Source organism: Mustela erminea, chromosome 12, assembly GCF_009829155.1.
Source record: "Mustela erminea isolate mMusErm1 chromosome 12, mMusErm1.Pri, whole genome shotgun sequence".
Taxonomy (NCBI): Eukaryota; Metazoa; Chordata; class Mammalia; order Carnivora; family Mustelidae; genus Mustela; species Mustela erminea.
Window position 1 is genome coordinate 6,171,295 of NC_045625.1, and position 18,871 is coordinate 6,190,165.

The following is an 18,871-nucleotide window of genomic DNA, read 5'->3' on the forward strand; positions in this document are numbered from 1 at the left end:
ATAATCAAGTTAAAATGAATTCCTACCAGTTTAGGATGGGTCCTAAATCTCATGACTAGTGTCAGTTAGGAAGGACAAGGAGGGGCGCCTGGGTGGCTCAGTGGGTTAAGGCCTCTGCCTTCGGCTTGGGTCATGATCTCAGGGTCCTGGGATCGAGCCCCGCATCGGGTTCTCTGCTTAGCAGGGAGCCTGCTTTCCCTCCTCTCTCTGCCTTCCTCTCTGCCTATGTCATCTCTCTCTCTCTCTCTCTCTGTCAAATAAATAAATAAAATCTTAAAAAAAAAAAAAAAGAAAGGACAAGGAGATTTGGACAGAGACACAGACACAGGGAGGAAGGGCAGGTGAACACTGAGGGGCCCAGAAATGGGAGTGGGACTGTCACAAGCCAAGGAAAGCCTGGGGCCCCCGGAAGCTGGCAGAGGCAAGAAAGGAACTTTCCCTAGGGTCTTTGGACCAAGCTTAGTCACTGTCTGTCGACACTTCGATTTCAGACTTCCCGCTCCCAGAACTGGGAGGGAATCCATTTCTGTTGTTTCCAGCCGCCTGGTCTGTGATGCTTTGTTATGACAGCCTTAGGAAACGAGTGGAGCCATGCAGAAACAAGCCTCAGCCCAGGTGGTACCCCCAGGTCTGTCCTGGACCCCATTCTAAACAGGCCTCCTCCAGTTACTCACTACGTGCCCAGAGGCGCCCCAGTCCCCTGACCTGTGCCATGGAGCTAATGACCCTGAATCAAATAGGAAGGGCTGAGAAGCCCCTTGGGTTGCCTGTCGGCTGCTATACCACTCAGGACCTTGGGATCGAGAAGCAGGGTGTGGACCCTTAAAATAGGGGTAGACATGCCCAAGCACCCCCTCCAGGGTAACCCTGGGGAGACTGAGGCATACTGAAGCAAGTGCCCCATTCTGATACTTGTTATTGCCAGATGGGAGTTTGGGCCCCGGGTACCCAGTCTTCTGATTTTACAAGATAAGATGGAAGCTCCATATCAGGGTGGGCAGAATTTTCCAATGTCACTCAAGAAGGCACCCCTTAGGGGATTCAGGTGGCTTAGTTAGTTAAGTATCTGCCTTGGGCTCAGGTCATGATCTCAGGGTCTTGGGATGGAGCCCTGCATCGGGCTCCCTGCTCAGCCTGGAATCTGCTTCTCCCTCTCCCTCTGCCCCTCACCCTACTCATGCTGTCTCTCTCTCAAATAAATAAAATCTTAAAAAGAAAAAAAATAAAGAAGGAGAGGGGGGAGAGGAGGAATAAAATAAAGAGGAGAGGGGAAAGAGAAGGAAGAAGACATTTCTTTCCTGGAGTGAGAACCCAGGCAGGCATGTACTGGGAGCCATGGACTGGGGGTCTGCAGTCCCTTCTGCTGAGCCCAAGCTGCCCACCCACCCCTCCTTCTGGCCCTTCTAGGCAGTAGAGGCAGAGGCAAAAAGGTATTCTGAGTGCCTGGTGGGGATTTTTATAGCTTGTCATTTGATCTGCAGACAACCTTGTAAACTTAACAACAATAACAGCCAGCAATGAATTATGCAGCCCCTGCTGCCCGCTAGTCCCTGCTGGGCCCCCAGAGCCAGACCTGGGGGGAGTGCTTTGGATTGGCTTTCTTGGTGGATCTGTTCTGCTCTTGGTGGGGGAGCCGAACAGACACATCGGATTGTCTTCAAATGCCTCTCTAGACCTCTTCTCCTTCACTCAACAGCTCTCATCTCTGGCAGGTGCCAGATGGGAGAGACTTCCCAAGGGCGCATGGAGTGGGGCGCGGGGGAGGGGGGGAGGCCAAGGCGCGATGCGAACGCTGGGACCCCCACGCCTCTTCAGAAAGGACTTTCCAGAATCATGAAGACATCAGGGCTCCGATGTGGGGACTCCAGGTGGTTGAGGTTCCAGAGGATGGCTAAGGAAAGATGCCTAAGCCCCAGAGGGGCGCCAGGCTTGGGTTCCTTCCTTGTAGACTCCACGTCCCTGACACTAACAGAGCTCTTGAGCCAAGATCTTGGGTGGGTGCGATTACCCCCGTTTTACGGACGAGTAAATTACAGCTCATTGAGTCCATCAAGGCAGAGAAGTGGAAGGCGCTGGCAGCCCGCAGGGCCAGGAGCTCCAGGGGACAGAGAGTAAGGAACTGCCCCCGCCGCCCGGCGGGGCTGGTGGGCGTCCATTCGGCGTGTGGGGAGGCGAGAGCCAGGCGAAGCCGGAAGGAGTCCGGGTCGGATCCGAGTCCAGAGAGCTCGGCAGCTCCGGGGGTTCGAGTCCCCTCCACCGCCCGGGGAACTCGGACAGAGGCCGGCGGAGCTCGGACGGCGCCCAGCGGCCGCGGACGGGATCGCAGGACGGAGCAGGGCCGGGCCGGGCCCGGGCTGGCAGAGACGGGCCCGCCTGGGGCCGGAATCGGGTTTGCCAAGGTGGTCTGCGCCCTCCACTCCCCCCGGGCCGGCCTCCGGGTTACCCACAGCTCACTCTGGGGGCGCGCCGCGGTCCTCCGACCTCATAGGGGGCGCTGTCACCATCGGTGGTTTCCCCGGCCGGCGCGGGCCGGAAGTGTGAGGGTCACTTCCGGCGAGGAGCAGCGGGGTGGGCGGCGGGGCGCGGGGGCTGGACCAGCAGAAGCCGGGTCAAGCCCGTGGCCTCCGAAAAGTCCTCAGTCTGCTGCTCGGCGTCGCCCAAAGGTGCAGCCGCCTTGCAGCGCCCCAGGCCGCCGCGATGCCGTTCCTGCACGGCTTCCGGAGGATCATCTTCGAGTACCAGCCGCTGGTGGATGCGATTCTGGGTTCCCTGGGGATCCAGGACCCCGAGCGGCAGGAGCCCCTGGACGGGTAACTAGCTTCCTTGCTGCGGGCGGGCCGAGCTGGCGCTGCTTCCCTTGAATTGTCACCACAAGCGTGGTGGGGAGTGGGGGTGGCTGTGTCCCCAGTGGACAGGTGAAGGGGCAGGCGGAGGCTGGAGTTGGGTTGCTTTGAGCGGGAGCCCCTGCACCCCGCCCAAATCTTGCCCTTTGCAGGGCGGAGAGTGCTCCAGGCCCGCGCAGGGAGGCCGGGAGGGTGGAGTGCGGGCAGGGCCGCCGGCCTCGGTGCCCCACCCAGTGCCCAGCGTGCCTGCTGCGGGTTGCAAGGAAGCAGGGTGGAGTCTGCGAGGGCCTCGGTTTTTACCCCAGAACAGTGCGAAGATGAGCTCTGTAGCCGAGTTTGCATTTGACGACAAAAACAGGTGTATCCCCGCGCCTGTGGGAAGGGTGTTCAGGGTTACAGCAGTGAGCTAAACAAAACCCCCAGCGTCGGCGATGCTTATGCTTCAGGGAGAGACGAGCGTGAGTCAGGTGTATGTACGGTCGGTGTCATGGAGGCAAGAGCAGAGGAAAGCGGAGGCAGGGCTGTGTGTCTGGGGTCCGTGGGAATTTCAGAGGCAGTGGGTCCTATGCGTGTCTCTAGAGACTTCGGTGGAAACAGGCTTGCTTCATCACTGCTCTGTTCACTTTGAGACGTTCTGAAAACAGCGTAAGGTGTTTCCTTAACTTGGAGGCTGTTCTGGGGGTGAGAGCAGGGCAGGAAAGCGGGTGCTACATGCCCTTTTGTAGTTCCAGGATTTTTGCTTTGTATCCATGGTGCCCTGGGCATCCTCCCGGGCTGGGGAAAGAGATGGAATCCTGCCCAAGCAGTAAGGATGGCACCTTGATCCCGGTAATTGAAGGGTTGCAGACAGGTGAGGCTAAGGGCAGTGGGAAGCATTGGTGAGGAAGGGAAGCCTCCTCCAGAGGAGGAGGTGGCAGCCTGTGAGGGAGCTGTGACCAGGTTCACGGAGCTGTCCGTGGGCCTGAGCTTTAGTGGAAAGCCACAGAAGTTTTGGAGGTCACTGCTGGCGGGCAGGTGGGGTGAGGGCTGGGGCGTGAAGGGCCATGTGTACACTCAGCCTTCTGGGGACCCGGAGGCCGGGAGGTTAAATGTCTCTGAGTGTGAGTGGGGGCAGGAGGGCCTGGGGGTTGCCTGGTCTGGTCTGGCTGCCCTCGGCAGCTCAGGGATGCCCATTGTCAGGGCAGTGTCAGTGCCGCTTCCTGCTCTGGGCTGCAACGGTTCCCTTCAGGCCCAGCAGCACAGCTGTGTGAGGCTTTGTACCCGAGCTAGGGGCCAGATTGTCTGGGCAACTTGGGAGGAGGCTAGAGACAGCCCCAGTTCTTTCTTAGCAAGCCCAAGGAGTCAGCTTGATTTAAAAGATGCAGCTTGCTCTCTTGCAACCACAGGCCTTTTCCAGAGACTTTCTGCCCCACAGAACCAGGGCTCTACCTTGGAGGGGGGGGTGATGACAGCAGGAGAGCACCCACCCACAGGGTGCCCAGGCTAGCTGGTCCCACAGCTGCCCCTCCTACCCCCCGCTAACCGATCCACTCCTCTGCTGCCCCAGGCCCAGTTATGTTGCCAGCGAGGAGAGCCGAATCCTTGTTCTCACTGAGCTGCTGGAGAGAAAGGCCCACTCTCCATTTTACCAGGAAGGCGTGAGCAGTGCCCTGCTGAGGATGGCGGAGCTGGGGCTGACCCGGGCAGCCGCCGTTCTCCTGCGCAGCGGGGCCAGCCTCAACTTCGAAGGTCAGTTGGAGCCCAGAGGGGCTATGGGGGGGGGCACGTGGCTTAAAGTGTGGCTCTGCCTTTCTTGTTCTCTTGGGAGCCGCTACCCTTATTTCCTCCGTGGGTGGTGACTGAGGAACCCTATCCCCCTGTGGGCTTTCGAGGGGCTCTGACCCCACTGGTCTGAGAGAAAATTGGTCGCTGCCTCCACCATGTGATTGATCAGCAAACTTTCCCAGCTAAATCCCTGCTTCTGTGAATGTGAAAATGCAGCTGCTGGCACTGTGCCCAGAGCTCAGGGAGAGCAATTTTCTGCCACTTATTCTGAGCCATCTCGCGTTTCTGCCCATGCCACAGGGAGAGGGGACAACACAGCAGCGGCGCGGGTGTAAACCGTGGCAGGGCGCGGCCGGCCCCTAGGCTGGAGGTGCGCGGGACGGCGATGGAGCCCTTCTCCTTTCCTCTCTGGCTTTCTCACCGGGGAGGGCAGGGTCAGCCAGGGCATGGGCGGGGCTCACTTGTGACCAGTGCGGGTCCTTGAGCTGACACGGGATGTGGCCAGGCCCGCCTCAGCTCCCATGTGAGGACTGGCTCAGAGGCCACTAAGCTCTTGGAGGGCAGAGGAGGTGAGGGCCGGGGCTGTTCTGAAGTCTGTCATTTGGAGACGGGCTTTGAGAACGTGGCTGTTACTGCCCGGCTTCAGGAGCCGTCAGTTGGGGTCCCTCTCCCAGCAGCCTGAGCAGAGGCACCCAGTCTTATGGTTCCGTTTTACAGAAGAGACTCAAGTCCAGACAGAGGGGCTGCCTGCCCCGCAGGACCCTGCCCCATGTCTGACTCCAGCGCCTGTGCTCTGGCTCCTGGTGGGAATGGCTCCATCCTGACCCTTCATGGTGGCAGAAGCCTGGGTCCCCTGTGCGGGGAGGGCTGGGGCTGAGCCGGAGGCCAGGTGGAGGCCGGCAGGACTGATACGAGCCGTGTCTGTGTCTTCAGACCCTGTCACGTACTACACGGCCCTGCATATTGCCGTCCTGCGAAACCAGCCGGACATGGTGGAGCTGCTGGTGCGCCACGGGGCCGACATTAACCGGAGGGACCGGGTAAGAGCCGGGTCTGGCCCACTCAAAAGCAGGGATGTGGTGGGGTGGCCGTAAGCGGCCTTCCGGGCCCCCAAGTCCCCAGGCCTACTGTGCTGTGCTTTCTTGGCTCAGATCCACGAGAGCAGCCCCTTGGACCTGGCCAGTGAGGAGCCCGAGCGCCTGCCCTGCCTGCAGCGCCTCCTGGACCTCGGAGCAGATGTCAATGCGGCTGACAAGCATGGTGGGTGCCTTCCCCCGGGAAAGCAGGCTGCCTCGGGAGGGAGAGCCAGAGCCCCCCAGGATGGTGACTAGGCCTGATGACACAGCGCAGCCAGGCCCATAGGTGCCTTTTGCTGACATGCAGGAGCTTCCCGGAAGTGATGCAGCTGTTGGCCTCATGCCAGCCCCCTGAGGTCTGTCTGTAGGGGGAAGTAGGGTGTGCGGCCAGATTTCTGGGAGGGCGAGCCACTTCTTCTTGGCAAAGACTCAGCCCGGATCTCAGGTAGCGTCTGAGTGTCCTGAAGAATCCCACCTCTTCTGCCCGTTCTGCTCCTGGTTTTGTGTGGTTAGAAAGAATGACCAACCACTGGTCACCTTCAGCCTCAGCTGAAAGGTCGATCGTTTCTAAAGTTCACTTTCTGGGGGCGCCTGGCTGGCTCAGTCGGTGGGACACACAACTCTTGATCTCGGAGTTACAAGTTCAAGCCCCACGTTGGGTGTAGAGATGACCTAAAAATAAAATCCTTGAAAACGACAAAAAAAATGAAGTTCACTTTCTCATCCTGAGTGGTTTCCTCTGCATCTCTGGGGTTGTCCTGACCTCAGCTTCCTGGTCCCCACTCCCCCTCCTCCTCTTCCTTCTGTAGGAAAGACCGCTCTGCTCCACGCCTTGGCCAGCAGCGACGGTGTGCAGATCTACAACACTGAGAACATCCGGCTCCTGCTGGAAGGAGGTGAGACTCGCCTGAGGGCTGCTCCCAGGCCTCTCCCCCCTCCCCCTCCCCCCATTACACAGGTGGCCTCCCTTTGCAGGGGTTTAAGACCTCCTGCCATCTTCTCTTTTCCTGACTGGCTCTCGCAGGGGCAGATGTCAAGGCCACCACCAAAGATGGGGACACGGTGTTCACCTGCATCATCTTCCTGCTTGGGGAGACCGTAGGAGGGGACAAAGAGGAGGCCCAGATGATCAGCCGCTTCTGCTTCCAAGTCACGCAGCTGCTGCTGGCGCACGGGGCCGACCCCAGCGAGTGCCCGGCCCACGAGTCCCTCACACACATCTGCCTCAAGGGCTTCAAACTGCACTTCCCGCTCCTGCGCTTCTTGCTGGAGTCCGGAGCTGCCTATAACTGTTCGCTGCACGGGGCGTCCTGCTGGTCCGGCTTCCACATCATCTTTGAGAGGCTCTGCTCCCACCCAGGCTGTGCCGAAGACGAGAGCCACGTGGACCTCCTGCGCAAAGCCGAGACCGTCCTGGATCTCATGGTGACTAATTCCCAGAAACTTCAGCTGCCTGAAAACTTCGATATCCATCCTGTGGGTAGCCTGGCAGAAAAGATCCGGGCCCTTCACTTCTCCTTGAGGCAGCTGGAGAGCTACCCTCCGTCCCTCAAGCACCTGTGTCGCGTCTACATCCGGCTCTATCTTCAGCCCTGGCCCGTGGATGTGAAGATCAAAGCCCTGCCTCTGCCCGACAGGCTCAAGTGGTACCTCCTTAGCGAGCACAGCGGTACCACTGACGAGGAAATCTGACCACCCCCAGACCGAGGGGAGCAGGGTCTGGGCAGCTCAGCCACTGGCGGATTTTGGCACCTGCGGCAGCCTTAGGGGAGAACCGTCTGGCCTTCCATCGGAAGGTGGAGGTTGGGAGATGAAACTTGATCCTTACCGTGTACCAGGAAAGCCAGGTGGAGCCCCTCAGCCGCAGTCATTGCGGTGGGAAAGGGCCCTGTTTCTCCAGGGCGACCGCTCCCCTGTTAGGCAGAACCCCCAAGTCTCAACCACGCTGGGAAAAGGGACCGGGTTTAGACTTGGGACAAGGGTACACCCTGTTCTTCTGTGGGGAGCATCGGGCAGGGCAGCTCTCTCGGTCCTGTGAGAGCTGCAGGAAGCTGGTCTGTCTTGCATGGGGCCCTGCTGAAGCCGGGAGGATGTGTGCTGGGCCTGTGGGGGCACAACCCTGGTGAGGCCCATCACTCCCGTCTCTCCCCACGTTAGATTATTAGGTCACTTGGAGCAGTGCTCTCGCTGGGCTAGGGAGAAGGCTGAGCTGACCCTGCCGCCTTTGGCCACTCTGGGGCCAGGTTACCCATGGCCCAGCCCAAGGCACGGGACTGGAAGCTCTGTGCCAAACCTGGGATCTCAGGGGACGTGCCTTCTGCTGAAAAGCAATCCTGTGTGACCAGGGACAGTCCTTTCCAAAATGTCTCATGAGGGGTTCAACTGATGATCAAAGCTACTAATGCTGCAGGCTGACTGTGCAGTCCACGCCACACCCTCACGAAGCCAGTTCCCAGTCATGTGGGTCCTTGTGAATTGTGTGGATGCCGGGGAGGCGAGCTGAGGCAACTAAAGGATACGTTACACAGTAAAATCCTGCTCTTGGCCTTCAAGGTCCTTGTATGACATTTTGGCCCCCTCCCCGCCCTTCCCCAGCCTAGGACCGAGGCTCCCACGGAGAAGAGGGGAGAGGTACGAGAGGCCGGCAGCACCTAGTGGGGAGTTTCCAAATAGCACCGCACTGCAGCCCCAGTAAAGAAGAGCACCAGTCCAGACCGGCTAGGGCCTTCCCAGCACAGGAGTCACCCTTTTATTTTTTGATGAAAATGTTCACCGAGGAGGAGCTGCAAGGCACAGCCAAGAATGAAGCCGCAGACTCCCTCGCTGGAGACCACGGGGATGATCACGTCAGGGGCACCAGGGCTCATCACCAGATAGACCTCAGCACGGGGTCGCCCCCAGCAGCTGCAGGCTCCATGGCCCGGCTCCTCGCCTCCCTGCGAGGGGAAAAAGTACCAACAACCGAGAGTTCTCTTCCTCTTAAGGCACCCAGGCCTGTGGCCGGAAGGCTGGGTGGTGGAACGGGAGAGCCAGAAAATCTCCGCTTCTGAGGGGGTCACTGTATTCCCACACGGGGAGCACCAGGGACCCTGGAGTCCCGTGGTCTGCGCTGTCTGGTCCCTGCCTCTCACAGCAGCAGAGTTGGGCTGCAGCCTCAGTGTTCCGGTCAGGGGCGCCCCTCCCCACTGGGCCCCATTAGGCCTTTTGAAAAAGAGTCTAGTGACGGACGGCAGACAGGTGTATTTGGCAGTCTCGGTCCACACTCCCAGACCATCGCTGGGGAGCCTCTGGGTCTTGCCCGGCTGCCAGCCCCCCGCCCCACGCTGGTCCTTTTCTCCTGCTGGGCCCTGCTCATCTCAGGGCCAAGCTATAGACGTGGTAGATCTCATCAGGGAGGTTCTCCTGGCGCTCCTGGGCTAGGAGGCTGAGGCCCGCGCTGCGGACGATCCTGTGGACCACCTCAAGGTCCCGGCACACGCTGCTGTCCACGTCATCCAGGATCACACCCTCCTGCGCCATGTTGTCTTTGATGACAATGATGCCGTTGGGGCGCAGGCCCTGCTTGCAGCGCCGCAGGAACTCGGCCAGGTGCTGGTCAGTCAGGTGGCCTGGGGACAGCAGAGGCTGGGGTCACTAGGGAGGGAGTGGTGCCAAGCACACACCCTCCGCTGGCCGTGTCTCTCGACCTCTGCTCAGACTTCCCAAGCTCTGTCTAAACACATGGGGCCTCCCCAGCGCTGGGCAGCCCAGAGATGCTTACCGAGTCCCGTGCTGTGTACGAGGAAGCCAGCTCAGAAGTCACTCACCCAAGGGCTGTCACAAAGCACGAGCTGCAACCGCACCCTGACTGGGAGACTTCTGGGCCCTGCCCGACACCTACGCTCTAGCCATCCCCCCTGCCCTGAGGCCTGGATTAGGGGTTCTTACCAACCCGTTCCTTCCCTAATTAGAACTCCAGACCGGCTCTGAGGGACCACAAAGGACAGGGCCAGACCCAGCAGGGCTGCGGTGTCTGCTGGGGAGTGGGTGGCCAACTGCGGGTACGGTGGCCCGCCCGCCAGGGCAGCGGCCAGGGACGAGCACCCTGCGTGTGCTGCGGGGCTGAGTGGGTGCAGGATGGGGCGGCAAGGCGTGGCTCCCTCGCGGTGAACAGTGGGGACAGCCAAGGCTTCACTTCCTCCTCTTATTAAAAAACACTTTTAAAACTCATTTCCACCTTCTCTGAATGCAGTTATTGGTTGTTGACATTTTTTCAACAAAAAACTGCACCTGAGTGGGTCATAACGGTACTGACCAAGCCCGGAAGGCGAGCCTGAGGAGGATTTGGAGAAACCCCCGCGTCCCGTGTGCCGCAGGAGCGCTGGCCGGTGGCCTCCACAGCCCCGGAACCCGCCTCTGCAGCGGAGGGCGGGGGCAGGGGGCGTGCGGGAGGTCTATGGAAGGCGCAGAAGGCCGCGGGAAGCTCACCGATCACCCACTGGATCCAGATGACATCGTAGGAGCTGGGCTCGGGGCTGAAGTCCTGGAGGCCGCAGCAGAAGTAGTTCCTCACCCTCTTGCCCTCCTCTCCCAGGTACGTCCTGGCTTTAACCAGAAAGTCTTCCGTCACGTCCACCATGTCCACCACTCTGAAGAGCGGCAGCAGCAGCCTCTTGGTGATCCTACCTATGCCGGCTCCGCAGTCCAGGGCGCAGGAGGTCCCCGTCTTGTTCGGGCCTTCCTGAGAAGCAGAGAAGGCAGAGGCTCAGTAGGGAAGGCTCAGAGAGCCTGAGAAGGGGGCTGTTCCTCCCACGCTCCCAGTTACTCGAGTCAGGAGTGGGCATAGGCCGGGGGCTGGCACGGGGGGTCGCCCATGGGTAGGACCACAGACATTCCCGTCCTGGGCCACACATTCCTAAAACGCAAGCCGACAGCCACTTAAAGGGGACTGACGAACAGGTGCATTGATCTCTCACGACACCCCAGTAAAACCACAGGATGAACAGAATTCAAGCAGTGAAAAAATAGAGGCAGTAGTGATTTTCACCGATCTGGGAAGGCAGACAGTGGGGAGACACCCCGTAGTGTGAGGGACAAGCACCAGCCTCTGATGCTACACACAGCCTAGCAGAGTGGGGCAGAGGCAGGGGAGGAACTAGGTGCCTGCCCTCAGCAGAAGAGCCGGTGCCCACAGCCCAACAGCCCGCAGACATGGCAAGACAGTGAAGGAGTCACCCCTGACAAATCTGAACAGTTAGAGGAAGCCTCCGTTCTGGTCCCCGGAGACCCGGCACAGCCGCCAGCTCCCCAACGTGGCAAGCCTGAGACTGAGGCCCCCAACTGCACGCCACCCCGCCCCACCCTCGAGGCCTGGGGGACTGACACCAACCAAGCACCGAAGGCCCCGTGATGGCTCGTGTAAAAGGTGGCGCCCTGTGCAGACCAGGCCGGGCCACCAGGGCCACATCCTCTGCTCCTGGACGGCATGCCAGACCTGCCTACCCTCAAAAACCTCTGCAGGAACTTCCGGGAGCTGCTGATGTCGATGCTGGAGATGTGGCCGTACCCCCCGAGCATGCCGTCCACGGTGGGCGGGACTTCCTTCCAGTACGTCTTGGCCTTCGAATAGAACTGTTTCTCGTCTTCTATCACTTCACTTGTCATGCTGTCCCCAGCCGAGGCAGCTCAGGCGCCAAACAGCAGCAGCTTAACAACAAAAATGAGCAAATCAGCCAGGTCGAGGGTCCCGGACTCACCGCACGCTTCACAAGGTCATACAACCCTGCCTGATGCAGAGAAATGTCCAGGGTCCCCAAAATAGCTTCTATCCCTTGGATGACGGGGCCTCCTGTCTTTCGTATTCAAGTCATTCTGCAAAGTGACCTTTGTATCAGGAGGGGACCCAGAGTCCTGGGCTTCTAGTCTTTTCCTTACTGGACACAACACCTGACCTGAAAGCTTTTAACTCTAAAGTATAGAGAACCCCCAATTGACACTTGAGGAAATGGAGCCGGAAACCCCAGGCTCCTACCGTGGATGCTCCGGCTGATGCTGGGAGGGGCCTGGGGAGCCCACTCGCCTCCCACTCACTCGTGAGCACAGAATGGAGCTCGCTGTGGGGTCTGGTCCTTGGTTAACAATGTGCCGGGACTGGGTACCATGCACCGTGCCAGGAGGCAGGCAGAGAGACTGGCACACACACACTGGCAACCGTTCGGGGCCGCAGGCAAGTACAAGATGCCGGCACAGCCCAGCCCAGACCCCGCAGAGGGAAGGCAGGCATTCCCGAGGACGTCGCCCATCAGCTGAAGCCAAGGACGAGGAAGAGTTCACTAAGCCAGCGGGGGGCGCCCGCTCCCGCCAACAGGTGTGAGAGGCACACAGAGAGCACCGGCAACTGGACACACGGGATGGGGGAAGGGGACACATTTGGGATTAGACTCCCCACTAAAGAGCAGTGAGCTTGAACTACTCTAGGGTTAGCAGGAAGTGACAAGAGATGCGTGTTTCTGCAAGACTGTCGGCAGCTGTGAGGGCTCTGGAGCGACAGTGAAAGCAGACACAAGAGGGTGTTACCGTGACAGGCGGAGGGGCAGCGACAACGCAGAAGCCAGGGCCTGGGGGAGGGGGAGGGCCTGGCAGCTGCACACCCAGCCAGCCCGGCCGCATCTCTGCCCATCTCTGCCCGGAGGCACCGGCCCCACAGCACCATCGCAGGGCAGGAGCTGTCCTAGTTGCCCCGAGGCTTTGCTGAGATACCATCCAACCCCCAGGGAGCTTCCAGGCCAGCGGGAGCTAGGAATGAGTGGACCCAACTAAAACACAAGGCAGAAAGAGTGAGGACGCCCACTGAGCCCAAAGTACTGTGGAAACTCCAAGAACCACTCTTTTCGGAAAGGCAGACAGGGCAGCCGCCGAGAGAAGGCTACCTGAGCCAGACCCTGAAAGATAAAGGGTGCTGTGGTGGTGGGGGGTGGGGGTGCCGGCGCGAACAGGATCAGAGGAGCAGGGCAGGTGTGCCACCCAGAAGGCACGACTGATGATGGCCTGGGCTGGCTGGAATGCAGACAGAGGAAGAGGGTATTTACGGGAGATGAGCTTAGACAGGCAGCCTGGGCCTGGATCACGGGAGGCCCCAGTGACAGGCTGGGGGCCGGGGGTTTGGCTTGTCGGTAATGGAAAACCAATCAGCTGAGAGCTTCCGAAGAAGCCAGGACGTAAGTGGTGGTGGGACCACCGGGCAGAGTGGGAACAGAGCGGGACCGGCAGGAGCCATGTGGCATTTGGGACAAGCAGCAGCGGTGCTGTGGGGAGACAGTGACAGGCACCCACTCCCATCACAGGCTCTCAGCTTAGGGCTCATATCCTCAGAGGCCCTCCCTGACCAGCCCAGCTAAGGTGGCTTCCTCCAACACCCAGATCTAATCCCCACGCTTTCCTGCCTTCAGAATGTGAATTTCTGTCTGAAATTACACCATTTATTTACTGTCCAGCCTCCATGGGATGGAAGCTCTAGAGGCGCGACCTTGCCTTTTCGCCACTGTGTCCCCAGCACCAAGCCCGCAGGAGTCCCTCAGTTGAGGGTGAAAGTCCCCTCACCCCCCAGGAACACTGTGCCCGACTGTGCTCCTGGGGTTTCACTTCCACCTTTATACCACTCCACTGGGTGCCAGTTAAGCCACTGACTCCCGGAACACAGGGTGACACATAGAGCTTCATGTGGGACCCTGGGATCACACTCAAAAACACGTGAGAGACCCCCAAGATGGAGGAATGCCTTAAAGGCTTCAAGAGAAGTCATCAGATAGGAAACAGGAACGTGCCTTGAGGACAAGCACACAGCCCTTGATACATCAGTTAGAGACTGACTGTAAGGAGAGAAGAAATGAATTCTCATTAGCCATGTTTGTCAGTAGCCCCCATGCACAACTGTACTCTGAACTTCTCCCAGAAGACAAGGAACCTTCCAGAAGCAGCAGGCCCACCTTAGCCCAACAACTCAGGATGCTCTCACTGATGCAATCCTGCATCCGCCACGGTCAGTCCTTTCCAGGGACCCCAGCGAGCCGGCGGGCAGCAGGACCCTCCTCCCCATTCCCTGGCTCCTTCCTGGATTCGGACACTGCTCACGGGCAAGGCCACACTGGCCCTCCGAGGAACCAGAAGAGAAGCGACAGCCTCTCCATGTCCTAGCAGGTCCAGTTCTTAGATCTGTGACTGTCGTTGCTTCCGCCCTCTAGAGCCCTTCTAGCGTGTGGAGAGAGCCCCCAATCCCCTTCAGATTCTTGAATCAGCTCTCGGGGTGATGCTCCAGCTTCCGTGTCCAGGAACAAGGGTCTGGGACCACAGTGAAGGCGACTTCCAACTACTATGTCAATCGAAGGGCCCTTTGGGGTAACAGGCAGGTAACACGGGGTGCGTGGGGGCTGGTTCTAAATACAGCATCCCCTCACCCTGGCTCACCACCATGTCCCACCCCAGTGTCCTAGCACCTGAGGACATGTGTCCTAGCACCTCCCACCCCAAAAAGAGAAAGGGGCACACTGCTCAACGAGAGTGAACGTTCACTCCCACTCTGAGTCACACAGTAAAGCACGTCTTCATTTGACTCCACCAGAGCCTTTGTTTTAAAACACTCCCATCTCCGCCCCCCCCCCCCCCCCCCCCCCCCCCCCGCCTTTTTAAGTCTTCTCTACTTCCTCCTTCCTTTTCTTTCTCATAGAGCACCTTGCCATTCCCATATATCCAGCTGCTGTCCCCGATCCCGGGCAAACAGGCCCTGTCCGGCAGGCTGCAAGGAGGCGGTAACTTCAGGCAGGCTCTTGCCTCCTGTTGCTTCCAGACTTTTTTGTTTAGAGGCTGGTAAATGAAGAGGGTGTGATGCCTCCCCAAAGCCTGGACGGTGACAGTTGACACACCGTTCTTTCCCCTGGATCCTGGGAGAAGTAGTAGCTGGGGAGGCTGCCCACCTGTCCCCCGAAACACCTTGGAGGGGAAGAAGAGGTGGTGGGATGGCAGTGACTGAAGCATGACACGTTCCACCTGCTGAGGAGCAGAGTCCACGAGCAAAGGGCTTCTCGTGCGGTCTAAGCTAGCGGAGAGCACACACAAAGCCAGATTGTGCCCAGGCCCTCTCCCTCCCCTGCAGCCTGTAGCTCCTCACCACATCCTGAGCAGAGTATAGGAGGACTTAGTGCTATTTGACTGACAACCCCACTGTTCCCTCTGACTCCTAGGGACCTCCTGCCTGTTCCAGTCTGGACACGGGGAGACAAAGTATAGACAGAGCCCCAAGGATGCAGAAACCTGCCCGTGCCCAGGAATCCCACCTGCAGTAGCGTGGACATCACTGTAGCTCCCTGCGAGCTGACAGGAAAGAGGGCCACCGGCCTGAACGTCACCACAGAGCTCAGTCTGGGGGCTGCCCACCCCCACCGACAGGCCCCACAGCCACCACGCCACAGCCTCTCCACCATCACCCCGGAAGGACGGCATCAAAGCCAGCTCTTCCACTCGGCACTCGGCCTCGAGCTCGGCAACACTGACCCTGTCGTCATCGCTGCCCACCAGTCTCGGCAAACTGCTGGCTCTGTCCTCTTATCTAGCTCCCCACTGGCCCTTGGAGAACAGCGGCAAGACCCTGAGATGTACCTCTGTATCTCTCTCGCAGTTCATGTAGGAGTCAACAAAAAGTGCACTCTCCATGAAATGAACAGAGTAAATGTGGGGCCCTCCCCTAGCCGTATGCTACCCATCAGCCTTCGTTCCCAAGGAGGTAAACTTCCTGGGGACAGGGACATGACCTCATTCCCAACTAGCCCAGCACCAGACACGAGGTGGGGGGTTGGTCATTGGTTGCCAAATGAACCAAAGAATGAGCTTTGGGTGGTTACATTTTCCAGTTTTGAGAAAAGCCTACAAAAATCCAACCACGGGGCCACCAATGCGGGACTCAGTCTTGGGATTCCAGGATCATGACCTGAGCCGAAGGCAGTCGCCTAACCAACTGAGCCACCCACGCGCCCCAATAAATAAAATCTTTAAAAAAAAGATTTTATTTATTTGACAGAGATCACAAGTAGGTAGAGAGGCCAGCAGAGAGAGAGGGGGAAGCAGGCTCCCCGCTGAGCAGAGAGCCCAATGCGGGGCTCGATCCCAGGACTCCGAGATCACAACCTGAGCCGAAGGCAGAGGCTTTAACCCACCGAGCCACCCAGGCGCCCCAATAAATAAAATCTTAAAAAAAAAAAAATTCCAACGATTCAAAACGTAACACTGAAGGCCATTACCGACAATGTAATTTTTCTGCTTTACCAAAAGCCTTACAAGATGATTTCTTTAAATGTCAAGGTCCTCTGAATAATCTAATTTACAAGAATTCCACTTACAGGCAGATTCTAGGAACAAGCCAGGGGAGGAACATCCGGGCCGGGAAATGGCAAGTCTAATTTTGACATTTGTTCCAACAGCTGATTCATTAGTAAACATGATTCCTTGGGGCTCTGTCTATACTTTGTCTCCCCGTGTCCAGACTGGAACAGGCAGGAGGTCCCTAGGAGTCAGAGGGAACAGTGGGGTTGTCAGTCAAATAGCACTAAGTCCTCCTATACTCTGCTCAGGATGTGGTGAGGAGCTACAGGCTGCAGGGGAGGGAGAGGGCCTGGGCACAATCTGGCTTTGTGTGTGCTCTCCGCTAGCTTAGACCGCACGAGAAGCCCTTTGCTCGTGGACTCTGCTCCTCAGCAGGTGGAACGTGTCATGCTTCAGTCACTGCCATCCCACCACCTCTTCTTCCCCTCCAAGGTGTTTCGGGGGACAGGTGGGCAGCCTCCCCAGCTACTACTTCTCCCAGGATCCAGGGGAAAGAACGGTGTGTCAACTGTCACCGTCCAGGCTTTGGGGAGGCATCACACCCTCTTCATTTACCAGCCTCTAAACAAAAGTCTGGAAGCAACAGGAGGCAAGAGCCTGCCTGAAGTTACCGCCTCCTTGCAGCCTGCCGGACAGGGCCTGTTTGCCCGGGATCGGGGACAGCAGCTGGATATATGGGAATGGCAAGGTGCTCTATGAGAAAGAAAAGGAAGGAGGAAGTAGAGAAGACTTAAAAAGGCGGGGGGGGGGGGGGGGGGGGGGGGAGATGGGAGTGTTTTAAAACAAAGGCTCTGGTGGAGTCAAATGAAGACGTTTGAATCCTGGCTTTGCTTCTCTCTGGCTACGTAAGCTCATCTAAGACAGAGCCTCGGTTAAGTAAGTTTATCTGTGAAATGGGAACAGCAACGTTGACTTTACAAGGACAATGTGATGATTACTCGTGGGTGTGAAAGCACCAGGTGATCTGTACAGTGGCCAGCACTGTATTATCTCAAGTTTAGAAATCTCTGTCAAATGAGATTTCCATCAATTATCTGCCAACTGTACGGGTCAAACGGGAAAAATGCAGTGAAATGCCTTATAAACTTCAGTGTGTCAGACACACCCAAGGGATTATTACAGTGATGCTGGGGGTCAATCCAGCAGACAAACAGCTCCGCAAACCTGTGGGAGAGGGGAGTGAGCTTCCCATCTGTGCAGGCACAGAAACGCTGCAGAGATTCCGGAGACGCTATCTTTGTGACTCTATGGCTTCTAGTCCCCACCAAAGCATTCCGTATGTACCCCCAGCCCTTCCCCAGAACCCAGCTGAGGGACAGAAAACCATTCTACTGAAGGAGTGATGTGCCTTAACACAAACACACACAGGAAACCAGGAACAGTGTAAGGAGGGAATCCGGACTTCTTAACACAGTCAAGGCCCTAGTCCTCCAGGGGCTCATCCCCTCTCTCTTGGCAATGACCAGACCATCTGCAAGACTGCCCCACCGCACCGCACCGTCAGGGCTCTGACACCAGCTGTTTCTATCCCAGAGAGACCCTACCGGTGATGGGCAACAGAGCCGGGGCCTTTCGTTCGACGTGGCAGTCCCTCCGCAAACTGGCTGACCTTGGCTCCAAGGGCTCTAGGCAGCGAGCTGTCTTCTAGGCGGCACCAGTGTCGAGCCGTAACTGGGGCTGGGTCCAAGGTGAAATATGATAGCAACTCCCACACCACCAGCACTACTCTGTGCCCGGCTCTGACCTGACCATTTTACTGCATCCTGACGCCTGCCCTCCGAGCGCGTGCTCTCCTTAATCCCCGTTTCTCACCGGGGAAACTGAGGCTCAGAGAGGGAAGGGTCTAGCGTACCGCCCCGGGACAGCGCGGGGGAGCGCCTCGTCCAGGGTCCGGGTGCCTCGGCCGTCCTCCGCCACCCGCCGCCACCGGAGGCCCAGGTCGGACCACCCCGGAGCACACACACGTGGGGCCCCGGGAGCTCGCGCCGGGTCACGTGACGAGCTGGGGCCTCAGGGCGCCGAGACAGTTGGGGGCCGGGGCCTCCCTTCCCCCGCCGGCCACAGCTCCCTGCTCCGCCTCGCGCTACTCACCCCGGGCGGGGGCTCCCGGGACCCGGGAGAAGAGGACGGGAAAGAGGAAGGGAAGTCGGCGGCAGCGGCGACGACGAACCCACAAGACCACCACCAGCTCCTTCCGAACACGGACAAACGCGATACCTCCCGGCGCGCGCTGCCTTTGTCCACACACGTCACTTCCGGGCGCCCGGAGGCGGGGCCGAGGCTAGCCCCGCCCCGCGACCGGTTCGCCCCGCCCCATGGGCGGCTGACCTCGGTTGACTTTTGGGGCCCGGGAAGGACCTCTCGGATTTAAAAGAGCCTCAGCTCCAAGCCTGTCCTGTCTCCAGCATGCGCGGGTCGGGTTACAGGCTGAAGGCTGGACTTATAAAAACGAGCGTTCTGTGGCTTTTCTACTCGGTAAACATGGGCGGGGGGAAAGCCTTATTCTACAAATATTACCCATAACAATTTGCATCTTAAAATAATATACGGATCCAAGAAAGAAAGAAAGGAAAGAAGGAAGGAAGGAAGGAAGGAAGAAAGAAGTACCTTTGATAGTGCCAACGCACTGTTACCCCCAAATAAACAGAACAAGTCCTTGAGTTTTCCATTCCAAAAATCCTGCCCTCTCATAGGCTCTTCCCATGTACAAAAGTTTGGAGGGATTCCGGAAACAACCTTCATGGACTCTGAGTTTGCGGGTGGGTGAACCTCTCCAAGCCTCAGTCTCCTCTTCTGCCAGTGTTAAATGTGTCGGATATTGCAGGTCGAGGCTTCAGC

The 18,871-nt window shown here is 58.5% G+C and overlaps 2 protein-coding genes across 4 annotated transcripts; one reads left to right on the forward strand and one right to left on the reverse strand.

Annotated features, from left to right (window-relative positions):
- The first annotated feature begins 2,530 nt into the window (after positions 1-2,530).
- On the forward strand, positions 2,531-8,715 carry ASB6 (ankyrin repeat and SOCS box containing 6). The gene is made up of 6 exons (XM_032307336.1): positions 2,531-2,810; positions 4,390-4,571; positions 5,541-5,647; positions 5,759-5,867; positions 6,493-6,579; positions 6,708-8,715. The coding sequence occupies exons 1-6, from the start codon at positions 2,698-2,700 to the stop codon at positions 7,373-7,375; spliced, it is 1,266 nt and encodes a 421-aa protein (XP_032163227.1). The 5' UTR covers positions 2,531-2,697; the 3' UTR covers positions 7,376-8,715.
- On the reverse strand, positions 8,397-18,294 carry NTMT1 (N-terminal Xaa-Pro-Lys N-methyltransferase 1). 3 transcript variants are annotated; one of them, XM_032307338.1, is made up of 5 exons: positions 18,125-18,294; positions 17,578-17,710; positions 11,165-11,368; positions 10,151-10,403; positions 8,397-9,291 (listed from the first exon to the last, which is right to left on the reverse strand). In XM_032307338.1, exons 3-5 carry the CDS (start codon positions 11,324-11,326, stop codon positions 9,035-9,037), a joined length of 672 nt encoding a protein of 223 aa, XP_032163229.1. In that variant the 5' UTR covers positions 11,327-11,368; positions 17,578-17,710; positions 18,125-18,294; the 3' UTR covers positions 8,397-9,034. The 3 variants fall into 3 exon arrangements, with proteins under 3 accessions (XP_032163229.1, XP_032163228.1, XP_032163230.1); XM_032307337.1 differs by lacking the exon at positions 17,578-17,710; XM_032307339.1 differs by lacking the exons at positions 17,578-17,710; positions 18,125-18,294 and having other exon boundaries at positions 11,229-11,311.
- Between the last annotated feature and the right edge of the window lie 577 nt (positions 18,295-18,871).

Coding starts and splice junctions, on each gene's coding strand:
- ASB6 (XM_032307336.1), top strand. CDS start 2,698: ATGCCGTTCCTGCACGGCTTCCGGAGGATCATCTTCGAGTACCAGCCG. Junction 4,572..5,540: donor GGCCAGCCTCAACTTCGAAG/GTCAGTTGGAGC, acceptor CTGTGTCTTCAG/ACCCTGTCACGTACTACACG. Junction 5,868..6,492: donor CAATGCGGCTGACAAGCATG/GTGGGTGCCTTC, acceptor TTCCTTCTGTAG/GAAAGACCGCTCTGCTCCAC.
- NTMT1 (XM_032307337.1), bottom strand. CDS start 11,326: ATGACAAGTGAAGTGATAGAAGACGAGAAACAGTTCTATTCGAAGGCC. Junction 10,404..11,164: donor TCCTGCAGAGGTTTTTGAGG/GTAGGCAGGTCT, acceptor TCTGCTTCTCAG/GAAGGCCCGAACAAGACGGG. Junction 9,292..10,150: donor CTGGATCCAGTGGGTGATCG/GTGAGCTTCCCG, acceptor TGCTGTCCCCAG/GCCACCTGACTGACCAGCAC.